This window comes from Pholis gunnellus, assembly GCF_910591455.1.
Source record: "Pholis gunnellus genome assembly, chromosome: 3".
Taxonomy (NCBI): Eukaryota; Metazoa; Chordata; class Actinopteri; order Perciformes; family Pholidae; genus Pholis; species Pholis gunnellus.
The window spans coordinates 5,658,426-5,673,392 of NC_136529.1; the positions used below are offsets into that span (position 1 = coordinate 5,658,426).

A 14,967-nucleotide genomic window follows, 5' to 3' on the forward strand; every position below is an offset into this window, starting at 1 on the left:
ACACAATAAAATCGCATTATTCATTGTTACATCAAAAGATTAATAAACAACTTTTGACTTTTTTGATATGCACCAATTACACCTCAAAACACAGGCCTGGCAGTTGTCTACTCCTTTTTTAAATCATTCTTGACAGTTTAGAGTATGCAATTAACTGTCAATAAGTAATTTACCAATTCAGTCTTTTCTTTAGATGTTAATCAAGTTATATAAAAGAGTAGGAAAGTCTTTGGAAAATGTTTCCGCCCCCCAATGTCTTCTACGTTTATGTTGGCGGAAGTGTTTACATGAAAACTCACACGCCTCACAGTGTAAGCGTATGCTGATTGGACGACTGGGGCCGCGCACGTACGCACGGTGCGCACGCAGCGTCAGATCGTTGCCGACCATGGCGGAATGTGGTGGACTCCACAGCAGCACAAGTAGACACACCATGGATAAAAGCATTATTCTCCCTCCTGACGAAATATTCCGCAACTTGGAGAACGCAAAGCGGTTCGCGATAGACATAGGTACCCGGGAATACAAACGTTTTCTTTATTTATTTAGCCACTTCTGCGTTAACAAAGCTAATGTCCGTGTTTATCGACCAGCTATGCCGCAGCCTGATACTATGACAACACATGATTTTAAAGTAAAATTAAACAAGACCACGCTACCTTTAGCCGCTTGAATTCGTGTCTGATTTGAGTTTGTTTGCCAGCAAGTCCGTTTGCCTGTGTCAGGGTTATCTTTAGCCGATAAAACGGACGTGTGCCAAACACACCTGGCCAACTTTGACAAGTGGAACAGCGTTGGTGTTAGCTGCTAGCTAGCTGGTGCTGAGGTTTGTGTCGTCTCTGTTTAGCCAGCTAACGCTTCAGTTTCACAGTTCACGAGGTCCAGAGTCTGATTGTCAATCCCGTGTGTCACTGGTTTAGCTTCTGCTGGCTAACCGGTTTCTTATCGGACATTGTCCGTGCTGTTTTGCTTGAACAGGGGGATCTCTCACGAAGCTCGCCTACTACTCAACAGTACAACACAAGGTGGCCAAAGTGCGATCTTTCGACCACACTGCAAAGGTAATAAACGTTATCTGGTTTACACCAGTGTCTGTAAAAGCTGTGGTGTTCTGGGTTACATGTTAGCATGCATATCTTACATATGCTAGCATGCATATCTTACATATGCTAGCTTACCAGCAGTATATATAATGAAGACCTCACCCCTCTCTCCTCTGTGTTACCGTCTCGTGCGTGTGTCTCCAGGAGGCTACCGGTGACGAGCTCTATGAAATATCTGTGCAGGAAGAGGTCACTGCACGGCTGCACTTCATCAAGTTTGAGAATGCGTACATTGAAACGTGCCTGGACTTCGTCAAGGACCACCTGGTCAACACGGACACCAAAGTGATCAAGGCCACGGGCGGAGGGGCGCACAAGTTCACAGAGCTCATCGAGAGGAAGCTCGGACTCAGGTGAGTGCACCATTGTTTCTGAGAGAGGAGGCGAAGATCTGATACGTGTTGTGATGACAACACAGCATTCACATCGCACATCGTTTGTTCAGCTTTCCAGTTAAATGTGAGTCTTGAGGTTTAACTTGGAGAACGGGAGATAATACATGAAATCAGCATTAATGTTTGTTTATTGTTTTTCTGCTTATGCGGCTGCTCTGTCGAGAAAACTGCAAATCTGTAGTAGTACTGTAAAAACAAGGGAGATTGCACATTATACTCAATGATTAACCAGATGGAAGACAAATCAGTTAGTCTTCTTTCCAGGATATATTTCGCATTTCGGCTGCCGATGATTCCTTCTAATGGATTTTTTTTTTGTGGCAGAGTGGACAAGGAGGATGAGATGACCTGTCTCATCAAGGGCTGTAACTTTGTGCTGAGGAACATTCCCCACGAGGCGTTCGTGTACGCCAAGCACGCAGACTCCGAGTTCCGCTTTCAGACGACTCAACCCGACATCTTCCCGTACCTGCTCGTGAACATCGGCTCCGGCGTGTCCATAGTCAAGGTAATAACCGCCCAATCCAAATGCTGTCAGTGGTTCAGACAAGTAGACATCCCTGTATAATCATTTAAAGAAGGGCGGCCAGGATTAGTGACGATGTGCAGCTTTTTTATCGAAGCAAACTATTATATTCTAGTTTTATCAGACAAAATACACAAAAAAAGCAACATCCCGCTCTCTCCCTCCTCAACAGGTCGAATCAGAGGACAAATTTGAGCGAATAGGAGGAAGCTCAATAGGCGGAGGGACGTTCTGGGGCCTTGGAGCGTTGTTAACTAAAACAAAGGTATCCTAAATAACTCAACCAGTAACGATGGACTTCTCAGTGCAATATTTCGTTCCCGTAAACATCGTGAACTTTACTCTTTTTTTTTTTTTTGTCTGCTGCAGAGATTTGACGAGTTGCTGCAGTTGGCCTCAAAAGGTCAACACACGAGCGTCGATATGCTCGTCAAAGACATCTACGGAGGATCCTACGGGTCTTTGGGCTTGACTGGAGATCTTATCGCCAGCAGTTTTGGAAAATCTGCTACTGCTGACAAAGGTAACACATGGGCTCATTGATTTTAAGGTTGCCCTGTAGTGTTATAAATGTATATATGTATATATATGTCTAGGTTAGTGTAATAACAGACTGTATAGACACACTTTATACATTGGTTTGTGCAGTTTATTTGATTGATTTGACCAAAATATACATTTAAACAGTACCGCAAACTTCTTTTGAGTATCAAAACAATATGTGGACTCGAGACTTGGTTGTAAAAAGGTTGTAACATCAACGGGCAGCAACTACAGTCAGCCTTGATCTGTGAAATATATTTCAATGGTGAGGAGGTATCAGCCTTTACATTGAAACCTAAACAGCTGCTGCACGAACCACATCAGTATCATCAGAATTTTGCAAACAGAAAATAGTTGATGGCTAAATCTGGCATAAATCGTCTCCAATCATTTTGAGATGAATATCTTTGTCCTTGTTTAATTAAGACTATTAATGATGATAATAATAATAATAATAATAATAGTCAAACTGTAGTTTCCACAATAAAAGGTGGAATACACTACTTCAGTTCAACCCTCATACTTCACGATTGGAACTCGTATTAACCCGACTGACTCACTGCAGGCTGCAAACTCGACAATCAAAGGATTGAGTTTAAATATAATTAAAAGGAAATCACAAAGTCTGTGATGTCATCTTGGCAAGGCAGGTCTAATATTTTCCAGTTTTATTGCAAAACCTGCGTTGAAGTGAACCGTTGACCTTTCAGTTTCCTATGACTCCGTTCTACATTGTAGGGTTCTCTAAAGAAGACATGGCCAAGAGCTTGCTGCATATGATCAGCAACGACATCGGGCAGCTGGCCTGCCTGTATGCCAAACTCCACAACCTGTCCCGGGTGTACTTCGGAGGCTTCTTCATCAGAGGACACCCCGTCACTATGCACACGATCACCTACAGCATCAACTTCTTCACCAAGGCGAGGCCTCTTCCTCCACTGGCCTTAAAAACAATCTAAACACATTCCAGCGGGAGGACGCCGTGTCTCTGTCCCATGAACTTGGTTTGTTATCGGCTCCACTTCACCTACAACCCAGTTTTTAATGTCCTCCCTTTCCTTTTGTAGGGTGAAGTTCAGGCCTTGTTCCTAAGACACGAAGGCTATCTCGGAGCCATCGGAGCATTTCTTAAAGGAGCAGAGGAGGACAGTAAGGAATTTTTTACTTTTACATAAACACATTTAACTAACTGCCATGGCAGAATCTAGAAGCACTGATGTACTACAAGGACCAATAACAGAGGAAGGTTTTTCTGACTAGAACTGATTTCAAGCCACCTAGCTTGGCACCAGATATTTAAAAAAAACAAACCTTAAATAATAATAAAATGCACTTTAATTCAGAAACCATGTGTAATTGCATCTTGTACCCATCTAGATCCAAACCAGTACAGCTGGGGGGAGAATTACGCAGGAAGCTCAGGCCTGATGAGCGTTTCTCCAGACATGAATCCCATGCAGCGTGCACGCAGTGGAACGGTGAGTGATCAGACCAGCATGCACCACAAGGAGCCCCCTTAGACCTCAAGACCTGTTCTCACTCTGCTGGTTTCTATTTCACCTTCTTCCCCTTTCTTCCAGAAATCATCAAATATCTGATTATTTTTTTACCTTTTTAATTTATCTCCTTTATGGAAACACCATCATCTCTGTTCTCACTGAATCCATGAACGTCATTCAAAGACATTTATTGATCTTTCTTTTCATTTCCTCTCCACACACACACACACACACACACACACACACCCCTCTGTCTACCTAACCCTCTCCTTCAGTTTTCAGTAAGTATCTCCGTCTGCCTCACTGCTGTGTTGTGGTTTGATAACTGGTGGCTCCTGCTCAACGTTACAATGTATTTCTGTCACTTTGTTCACTGCGGGCTTTTTTTTTTATAGCTCAGCTTTGACTCTACTGAAAGTCTTGCCACTGATTTGTCCGTAACTAACTCATTTTTTGGTAAAATTCGCTGGAAAATAACAGTTTGATGTTTGTGACAGCCGCTTTGCTTTGTGATACTTTGATCATAATGGTCTCCATAGAACGTCGACCTCTGTCGAGCAATCAGCTCTCGCCTCCCAAGTTCCTGCTTTTCCCGAGCGTAGCTCTCTAATTTTCATTAGTGCAAACTGCGACTGAAATATGAGCTCATCTTTGTTGACTAACCTTATTTGAAACCTATCGATGTATCCTTTAATGGAGTATCGATTGTGTCCCTCAATTAATAAATCTACTGGCTTCCGATAGCTTTTTAGAGTAAATCTTTCTACAGCCTTCCCTGCTTTTTGTTGCATATTGCATCTTCCTCTCTGCTTTTTTGACTAACACGACTGAAACCATGACTGAAATATGTCCTAGAATAACCGAGTGATGGCTGGAGTAGGCTTTGGCGTTGGAGGAGCTGCAGCTGTGACAGCGTGGTGTCTTCTCTGTCTCTTTGTTGGGTCTAGTTCGACATGTTGGAGATGGACCGTCTGGAGAGAAAGCTGGTGAATCTTCCTCTGCTGCAGGACGCTTCATCGTACATCCCCGACACTGTGGACCTCGCCGAGGACGCTCTGGCCCGCGAGTACTGGCTGTACTGCTTCGAGGAGGCCCTCGACGGGGTAGGGGTGGCGGCTCGTGGTTCGGAGCTAAATAGCAGCGTCTGAAATGAAGACTTGCCGTACAGACACTTATTCTTGAAGGCATGAATGATGAATTTCATAAGTGAATGAGCAGGTTTTCAACTGATAATCTGCGATAAATCTCTTCCTCCTGATACGGATTTGTGTCTGTAAAACTAATGAACAATATTGTGAATTAAGGAAAAAGCTCCAACTAAATTTCTCTGTTACCATTGACATTCTAGACCGCTTACAGTTTTTGTTAATATAAAGCTACATTGTATTTGTATTGAAGAAAAAAACAATCACAGTTTGATATCATTTAGCCAGTTAAACGCGAAGATATTAACACAAAATGAGCTCAGAAATAGACGGTACATTTGGTGTTTCCTACGACTAGATGTTGTTATTTTCCCCACTCTGTTCACGGTCGAGGTCGTGAAGACATGGCTGATTATACGTGGTTCTTGTTTTGTTGTTTTGTCGGAGCAGGTGGTTAAGAGAGCTCTGGCGAGTCAGCCCGACATGCCGGAGGCGGCCGAGCGAGCAGAGAAGTTCCGGCAGAAGTACAGACACAAGCTTCAGACCCTGCGCCACCAGCCTTTGTAAGAAGCGCGTTTTGTTTTTGTGCACGTGCACGTGCACGGCTTATCAGTTTGACCCAGAGGTCGCTTCCAGTAGACGAAACCTCAAGACATTTTTACAACGTCTGCATTAGTTCCATGTCTTTATACCTGCTGTAGCTGCCCATGTCAATGAAAAAGGGGAAGTCTGTTAACTGTGTCAGTCGTATAAATGTAGTCAATAATTCATTAGAATAAACAGTGACAGCACGACGTGAACATGTAAGCTAGTGTTGAAATTCGTCCAAAAAACCCTGTAAAAATGCCATATTTTCAGAAACCAGCTCCGTATTTCAATACAGAGTGTTTAAAAAGTCAGTTTGACAACGTTTTTTATAACTTTATGTCGAGCCAAAAATATCAAATATTGTCTGCATTAGGGCTGCAACAACGAATCGATAAAATCGATAAAAATCGATTATCAAAAGAGTTGGCAACGAATTTCATTATCGATTCGTTGTGTCGATTATTACGCCACTCAATAAGTCGAGGAGATGTTTGAGTGTTCACAGCAGGCCCGGTCGCCTGAACACCGCAGCTCGGAATAATGGAATAGGACTCCGGTTCTGTAGCTGACGCTGACCGGCGTATAAACGTTGCCATGACAACACCGGAAGTTGATTTACGCGATTTGTATTATTTTTTGTTTATTTCTGCAATTATAATACATTACATGTATTGCCATTTTGGGTACCTTGTGTTAAACTCGTAACTGCTTCGCCGTTGTTTTACTTATGATAGACGAGCTTTTGTTTTTGTAACATGACCATTAAACCGGAAGTTAAGCGGAGCTCAGAAAGATGAGAAATGGCGGGTGAAAACAGCGAATTTTTTCTTCCCATTCTGTTATTCTACTGCTGGTCTACCAGGCGAACACGGTAAAGTTTATTCAGTTAACTCATTAAAGTACTGTTATACTTGTAGGTGATAAGAGACAGAGTATTTTGGGTAACCCACTGAACCCCACTCCTGATATTAGTCCATTTCTTTTTTTAAATTATTACTTTAACAGCTCAGGGATGTTCAAGCAACCTGTTTGTGCACTTTCTGAAGATGTTTTGCACTGTGAATTTACACTGTCAGCTCTGTTTTTGAAAAAAGGGTTAGAAATTAATGCTTTTTTGTTTTTTTTATCCGATTCATCGATTAATCGAACAAATAATCGACAGATTAATCGATTATTAAAATAATCATTAGTTGCAGCCCTAGTCTGCATCAACCGCCGCAGCCCTGAAGCCCAGTGTGAATGTTTCTCTCTCTGGCTAACGTAGAGTGCTTCTCTCCTCACCCAGTGCTTACGGATCCCTCACTGTCAGAAGCCTGTTGGACACCAGGGAACACTGCTTAAACGAGTTCAACTTTCCTGATCCCTACTCTAAGGTCTGGGCCAAACCCATCCACCTTTCCTTGTCTGCTCTCTGCCTCCTCTTTGTGCGCTACACAGCTGCTCTGGCTCTCATCTGACCATGTTGTCACACAGTCGCATGGTGACGGTTCAGTTCCACCTCATGATGTCTGTATGAGCCGAGTGCTGTCAAACCAGCTGACTGGTGCCTCCGCTCCGTTGCAGATCAAACAGAGGGAGAACGACATGGCTCTCAAGTACTACCAGAAGGCGGTGAAGTCCCTGGAGGAGCTGAGCTGGGAGGAGAGACAGTTCGCCCTGGTCAGGGGTGTCCTGGCTGGGAACGTCTTCGACTGGGGAGCCAAGGCCGTGTCAGAGTGAGCGGAGTTTGGCAATGTTGCGTTGTTGTGAGAAGTGAGCCAGACTGCAAACAGTTGGCAGTAAACGGAATGAAAAATGTCTTAACGCACCGTAGGGCTGCTTGCATCCATCCCAACAGAGAATGTAACGGCATCACAATGATTTATCGCTTGACCTAGAAAATCTGAAGCTGAATCGTTCATTGCCGTTGCAGCCCTGGTCTCAATGGTTTGTTTCCACTGTAATCCAAACATCTGTCTTATTTTTGCACCTTTTTGTTTTGATGTTGTGCAGCGTACTGGAGTCTGATCCTGAGTTTGGGTTTGAGCAGGCTAAACGACAGTTGGAAGGTATCCAGGTGTTTCTCTCCTTTATGTTTGCTCATGAATCCTTTGACTCAAGAGAAAATAGTTGTTCTGCTCTGACTGACTCTTTTGATCTCTTTTTGTTCTCCTCAGAGCGGCCGTGGCTTGTTGATACCTATGACCAGTGGTTTGAGAGACTGAAGGTCAGCCTCTTACTCATTTCAAAGCCAAGTTATTCACAGTAGCATTATTGTTTTATCAGAAGCATGTGGCGTTTAGCACCAAGTAGTATTTGCAACACTTGCGAGCGTGTTTCTGTGCTGTGTGCTGTTGATGATGAGTGCTTGAATACAATCCATCCTGGTTTTCTCTTGCAGGGTCCTCCTCATAAGTGTGCCTTGTTTTTCGTAGATAATAGTGGAGTAGACATCATTCTAGGGGTGATGCCTTTTGTCAGAGAGCTTCTCTCTCGAGGAACGGAGGTAAGGAACTCTTTAACATTTCAAAAATACAGGAAACTTGGAGGAGATTCATACGCAGTCAAACCTTATTTCCCTTATAGGAATAAAATATAGATGATCCAGTATCACCTGAATTAATAGTAACCATCTTTCAACAAACGTGTCTGTTCTCAACTTTAATCTTTTATTTTCTCAGTGATAAGGACATCTTTTTATTTTATTTTATTTTTTGCTACTCTAACTCTTCTATCGTGTATCCTCAGGTGGTGTTGGCCAGCAACTCTGGTCCGGCTCTAAATGACGTAACGAACGGTGAACTGCAGATATTGACCGAAAGCATCGCTGCTCTGGATCCAGTGATTCAGTGAGTGTTTGAGTGTTTTTAAAAAGTCTAAGATATAGCTTTCTGTCTGATCTCGTGATTTCACACCTAAAAAGCTTTTGACCTGTGGTGACCTGTGGTGACCTGTGGTGTGTTTGTTGAGCAGGGCTGCTCTGAGTGAGGACAGGTTGACGTTGGTCCAAAGTGGTTCCAGTTCTCCCTGCCTGGATCTGAGGTTGGTTATTTAGCAGTTTTACGGTTTGGGCTGTAAATGTCCACTTTTAAAAGCTAGACCTCTGAGCTCCTGGTGCAGACTTCATTAGACAAACTGTGTTGTGGTCATTTAGTGCAGAAAAGGTTTTATCCTCCATCTCTTTCTTCCCACAGTCGCCTGGACAAAGTGCTGGCGATGGTGGCGCGCGAGCGGAAAACCGACCTGGTGATCATCGAGGGAATGGGCCGAGCCATTCACACCAACTACTACGCCATGCTTAGCTGCGAGAGCCTCAAGCTGGCCGTCATCAAGAACTCGTGGCTGGCCGACCGCCTGGGAGGAAAGCTGTTCAGCGTGGTCTTCAAGTACGAGGTGCCGGCGGCCGGCCCCGACTCCCCGGCGCTGACGCCCTCGTGAACGCGGCGGAGCTCGACAGGGCGGCAAAGTCCAGGAAGCGGGAAGGGATTGGCTCTGAATGTAAGGATGATGGTCGCGTACTGCCACTAAGTGAATGAACAGAGTTTTAGAGGTGATCGTTGGCAGGGAGGTTTTTACATTTTCGTTTTTAAACGGTGTTGATTTCAGTTGCAATCTACTTAGTTTGCTACCATCATTACTTCCCATTGATCTCCATCAACGTCTGCAGCTTGTTTTCGTGCCGAGTCATCGCCGGCTGCGTTCGGTGAACTTCAACAGACTGTTGTGACGGATGAGATCATCAGCTGGTGGAAAAATCAATGAGAAACCCTCATTTTTCATCAGCCATCGACATGCTGCCGACACACAACGCTGCGTGCACCCATACGGGCTAATGTGATGGCTGGAGTGTGTTAGAGAGAGAGAGATTCCAGCTTTCAGCCGCAACACTTTTTACATAAAGTGTATTTAATGTGCCTTGAGGCCAATGTGATTAGCGCGTTATTCACTCGGAATTGCTTTTAATTCCTGTCCACGGTGAAATACCACACAAATATCTACTTTTGTTTCCCAGCAATCTCACGCCAGAGACGAGGAGGAATCTGCTGTTTAGTTTATGATTATTATTACTGCCAGGGAATGAATAGAGATTAAGAAATGAATCACTGGAGCTGTTCAGGTAATCAGGGAAAATGTTCGACCCGTGGGAGAAGCAGGGCTTTGTCACAAAGTGAGTCGGTCGTGTTCGTCCACAAGGTGGCAGTATTCTACTGTGACATCGTTCTTTTTCTTTTGTTTTTACCAAGGTGCTTGGTGTGAAAATGAACACCGCACATTTTCAGGTTGAATAGTTCTAACCGTCTCCATGGATCCACTGTAATGAACCGGCATGTACAAGTACACGCTGTAATCCATCCCTCAATCGCAAACAAATGCAATTGTTTGAAGGCAATAACAGTGCAGCAGCTAGTTGTAACAAAAATCAGACAAAGTGGCTGAATGTTTCGGTGACTTCCTCGTCAATATCTGATTTTGAGGCAGGATGTGATTTAAAAGGAAAAAAAAAAGGCCTTGTCTTGGTGTGAACAGTTTTCACAAAGTTGCAGTTGCTTGATATCACATTGTAATATTGTATTTGTCATATGTTCATACAGTGTGTGTGTTTGTGTGTGTGTGTGTGTGTGTGTGTATATATATATATATATATATATACACACACACATACATATATACAAATAATTTGCATCACACCGAGCACAATCGTGTGTATTATTCTCCTGACAATCGATTTTAATTAAATGGTGAAAACCCTTTCTATGTGTGCGTGTGTTCATTTCTCTCTGCGTGTATCGGGGGAGGTTGCAGCCCTGTAGAGGAAAGTTGTCCCATATTTAAAAAAAATGTAAAAAAATAAGCCCAACCTGCCCCTGGCGGTATAAAAGCTCGGCACCCTGGTACGCAGCGGTTGCTGCCTGCTGTGGGCTGTTAATGCACGAGGAGGCCTGGCAGGGGGTCCTCCTGCTTCTCCTCTTCCTCATCACTCTGACTGCCAAAAACACACACATTAGTTCTGCAAGACACACTCGTGGGTTTAGTGACGTCTATGTGTAACGTATGTAAGCTCTGTCCTGGTTTTAGCTTTCTTTCCTCAGCATCGGTACACTCATGGACGCATTATGAGACGAAGGACTCACAAAGAGACCTCAGTATTTACTCACATCCACACTGACGCTCCGCACACACACTCGGCAGCAGCACGTGACGGGTCACCGTTTTCAACAGACGAGTTCCTGCAGCTGCGAACAATTTCTCGCCATGGCTTCTTTGTTTCTTTTTTTTTCTCCACCGTATAACTTTCCAAATCACAGGCGAGTCTCGTAACACCCGGATGCCAGCGGGCCCTGAGAAAACAGTGCCGCATTGACTGCATCTGTTTGCATAACACTAATTACTGTAGTTACAGTAAACAATGATTTCAAAAGACGTGTTTTTTTTCTCGCTCTTCGAATTCAACACACGGTAGCTGAACCTTTTGTGGCTCCGGAGTAACAATAACATCAATTTGATTGGTCACGTGACCCGCCACGTACAATACGGCACTTTGTGTGTGTGCCACCGCTGTTTGGATACATGTACATACAGTTAGTTCCTTGTGTCTCATGGGTAATTTATGTTAGTTTGAATGTCGCAGTGTGGTATCCGAGTCATAAAACACTCAAATGTTCTTCAAATGTAACACATTCCTCTGGTTCTTATTGCAGTAAAGGAGTGTTCAAACGTGTTGTGATTGAGGGCCATACACAGACAGATAAAAGGAGTTATGGGCAAACAATAGTGACGTTTTCAACTAGTTGCACTGTTTCTAACCAGAAAACCTCTTGTGCCATAGAATAATAATTTCAATCAAAATAACCACTCGACAGTTTAATGTTTGACTTGACACTAGTTTATTGGTGTGCCAACATATTACAGAAAGTATTTCTGTATGTGATGCTCTTAAATATAATTCAAATGTGCATCTCTTGAGGTCCCTCTTGATATGTTATGTCTAAATCAGAAGTCAAGTTAAAACAGACAGAAATAGACAAATATTGGTTTCTGTTCGTGGCTTAAGCGCCCACTTAAAAGATTAAATGCACAATATAAATGTGTCTAATATTAAGATGTAACAGACCGAGAAAGCAGAGATGGTAAAATATTGGTTTCTGTGCCGAGAGGGTAAGACAAAGATAATTTCACTGAATTTGGTCAACATCTATAACGATGTAGGCTACCTACCGTGTGATTTATTAGAAAGATGCACAAGCCATATTCTAGTTCATGTTTGTTTCCCCTCGGGACATTTAAACACAGGCAGTGGTTCCCAACCCTTTTAGTTTGACAGACCTGATGTCATTTAACATTTATATAAAAATAGATTACAATTACACAAGACGCAGGCATCCTGGAGTTGTCGTTCTCTTTACTCTCTTCAGCTTCTGCTTCTCTGATGGCTTACAAAAGTTGTCATGCTCAATCTCAGCAGGTGGCGTTCGGGTGTTTCAACTAAAAACTCAGCCTAACACCAGCTTGTAATCTTGTTCGTGAGTCTATTTTCCACCAAAACTTTCCACATTTCCACGTGACCCCATACAGGTGGGAATCACTGATCTCCATAATCCACCCAGAGAAGAGAGTACCTGGCTTTCCAGCAGAATCCAGACCTGAGAGAATACATTTGTTGGGATCCCAGCATGTGTGCCACTGACTACTGACTCCCATCATGATCTCTGAGAAAAAAACACAGCCTTTTCAGTCTCACAGGAACTACAGGGGTCCCATTCAAATGCCATCTTCTACTTTAAAGGAGCTGCTGACATCTTTGCTCAAATTTGCCCGACTCTGACTGTGAGCATGAAGCAATGCGTGGAAATCTCGACTTGAAATGGAGAGCCAATAAAAGTGTTTTAATGTGCTTTTAAGTATCAGGAATATTCACAGAGCCTCTTTAGAAGTTCTTTACCCAGAAACCATAACATAAACACATGAAACTTGTATTATATGAATGTAACAGAGTCTAATAATCCCACAGTGCAGAATTTACATGAATTCACTCATTACATTACAAGACGTTTGAGCACTCAATGAACATTTCTATAGGCATTTTAAATGTGTGTTATCTTCCTGCAGCAGACCCGGTCCCTGTGTGTTACACTCACACTTCACTAAGTAGCATGTCAGCATTGTTTGTAGTCAAACCAAATGAGGACAATAAAGCTTGTTTCATTGGGCTCAATAATGCGAACAAGCTTCTTTTTTCTTTTTCTTTTTTCAGGACAAAACAAAACGAAAACAAAAATTCTAAATGTCAACCAATTCCCTCAAGTGATTTATACCCATTCTCCAAAATGTAACAGCGTTAAATCTGTCAACACACAACAGGCTCACGGTGTAGATTCAGAATAAGTCTCTCTGGCTCTCTGCAGTCAACTGACTCTGCAGGATCAAGACAGAACAGGCCGTGAAAAATGCAGCTACAGGGTTTCCCTGCGGAGGACGTCCACTGAACCAAGCTCACTGCCGAATGTTATTGGGGGTTTCTTCAGCTATTTCCTTATTTTTAATTGATTCACATTGAGGAATAAACACCGGGTCACGTTTGTTTTCCTCTTACACAATTAAAGATTGATGTTTCAGCTGAAGGTCTGACATACACTGCATGGACAAAAGTATGTGGACACCCGCATGTGGGCATCCATCTGCTGCTATAACAACTTCCCACTGGGTTTTGGGGGCCTGACTGCAGGAGCATTGGGGAGGTCCAACACTGGGTGATCGGATCTGGTATCCCACTCCATCCCCGAGATGTTGTATTCTTGGCTGCGGCTCCAACTGAGGACACAGAGGTATTTATTACATCATGGCCAGATGTCGTCCTGGCTGTATAGCGGGCACCACCACAGAAGAGGTTTTGACTCGTTTTAATATGTCTGTCTGTCAAGATGCAGGCAGGGAACTTTACAGGTGTGTAGTGAGATTGAAGATGGGCGTATGGTCAGAGAGAGGGCGCCGGGGGTGGGGGGGGGGGGGAGTGGAGAAGGGGACCCGATTTGGCTTTGCAGCTGGTGTGATGAATGAATGAGTGAGTGAAACCTTTATTGACAGAAGAATTTTCTTTGCACAAAGAGCACAAAAGAATATCAAAGGAACGTCTACAACTACACACATAATAGCACATTAAGCATAAAAAAGCTCAATGAAATCCATCACATCTCAAGACAATCTCATGATGAATTTAGTGAGGAGAAGCTCTGAAACACAATTTAGACCTTCACGTTGGGAAACAAAACCCACAGAAAGTACAACTGAACGTTGAAGTGAATGAACAAATAAAACAAATCCCAGTGCGCTTCAGGGACCTTCTGGTGTGGTTGGTGGGTGGAGGTCCTGGTTGGACTGGGTTTCCACCAGGGGAAGTTCTTTATGGACATCACTGCACTAACAGCGGTCGAGTTGCATTGTGGGTAATGCAGGCTCCTTGTTTGGACAGCACGTGGGAGAACTTTGCCTTCTTCTTCCAGACATCTTTAGGTGTGCGTTTTGACAAGGAAGAGGAATGCGAGGACTAATAAAAAAGACAAAATCTTTGGTTTGATCTTTGATCTTTTTTATAAAACAGTCTGATGTTGTAAACGTGTAAATGCTAATCAGTGACGAACTCTTCAAAGAACTAAATAGCGCAGCCTAAAAGAAAAAGCACCCCAGATCAAAACACACATAGCCGATGTGGACTTTTGACAAATGAAGGATGAAATTGGGTCTATTGAACCCGGTTGAGGACATTTTTGGACATTCACATTCAGTGGATGTCTGATGTGACAGGTTTGACAAGCTGTGGAAAAATCCTGATGGATCAGCTGTGGAAAAAAATAAATTCTGATGTATCTCAGCGTTTTATTATCTTGGTCTCTCCCTCCGGTAAATCAACATAAAGTACAGGTACTACTAACAACACACCAACACATCACTAACTCCACTCATTGCTGCCTCCGCTCGTGCTGGGACAAGCCTTCGGCGACCCGTCAGCCCTCCCTCCCTCTCTCACGCGGACGCGCAGTCGGCAGCGCGCGCACACGCGGAGCAGGTGGTGACTCTCCTCCTCATAAGAGGCAGGAGACGGTCCGGATGCTCGGCACATCCCGGGGTGCACGGAGAGCGGACTACGGAGCTGCTGCCGCTGTCAGCCTGCAGCCATATGACTGAGCTGCTGTT

At 43.6% G+C, this 14,967-nt stretch overlaps 1 protein-coding gene across 2 annotated transcripts; it reads left to right on the top strand.

Annotated features, from left to right (window-relative positions):
• Positions 1–388: 388 nt before the first annotated feature.
• On the top strand, positions 389–10,521 carry pank4 (pantothenate kinase 4 (inactive); the record flags this gene model as incomplete). Of its 2 annotated transcripts, none has more annotated exons than XM_079186626.1 (19): positions 389–512; positions 979–1,061; positions 1,248–1,456; positions 1,823–2,006; positions 2,197–2,289; positions 2,394–2,547; positions 3,306–3,487; positions 3,635–3,716; positions 3,945–4,045; positions 5,014–5,169; positions 5,662–5,774; positions 7,085–7,172; positions 7,363–7,514; positions 7,792–7,847; positions 7,956–8,005; positions 8,180–8,284; positions 8,527–8,627; positions 8,752–8,820; positions 8,973–10,521. In XM_079186626.1, the coding sequence occupies 19 exons, from the start codon at positions 389–391 to the stop codon at positions 9,214–9,216; spliced, it is 2,346 nt and encodes a 781-aa protein (XP_079042752.1). In that variant the 3' UTR covers positions 9,217–10,521. The 2 variants fall into 2 exon arrangements, with proteins under 2 accessions (XP_079042752.1, XP_079042753.1); XM_079186627.1 differs by having other exon boundaries at positions 1,287–1,456.
• Positions 10,522–14,967: the final 4,446 nt, after the last annotated feature.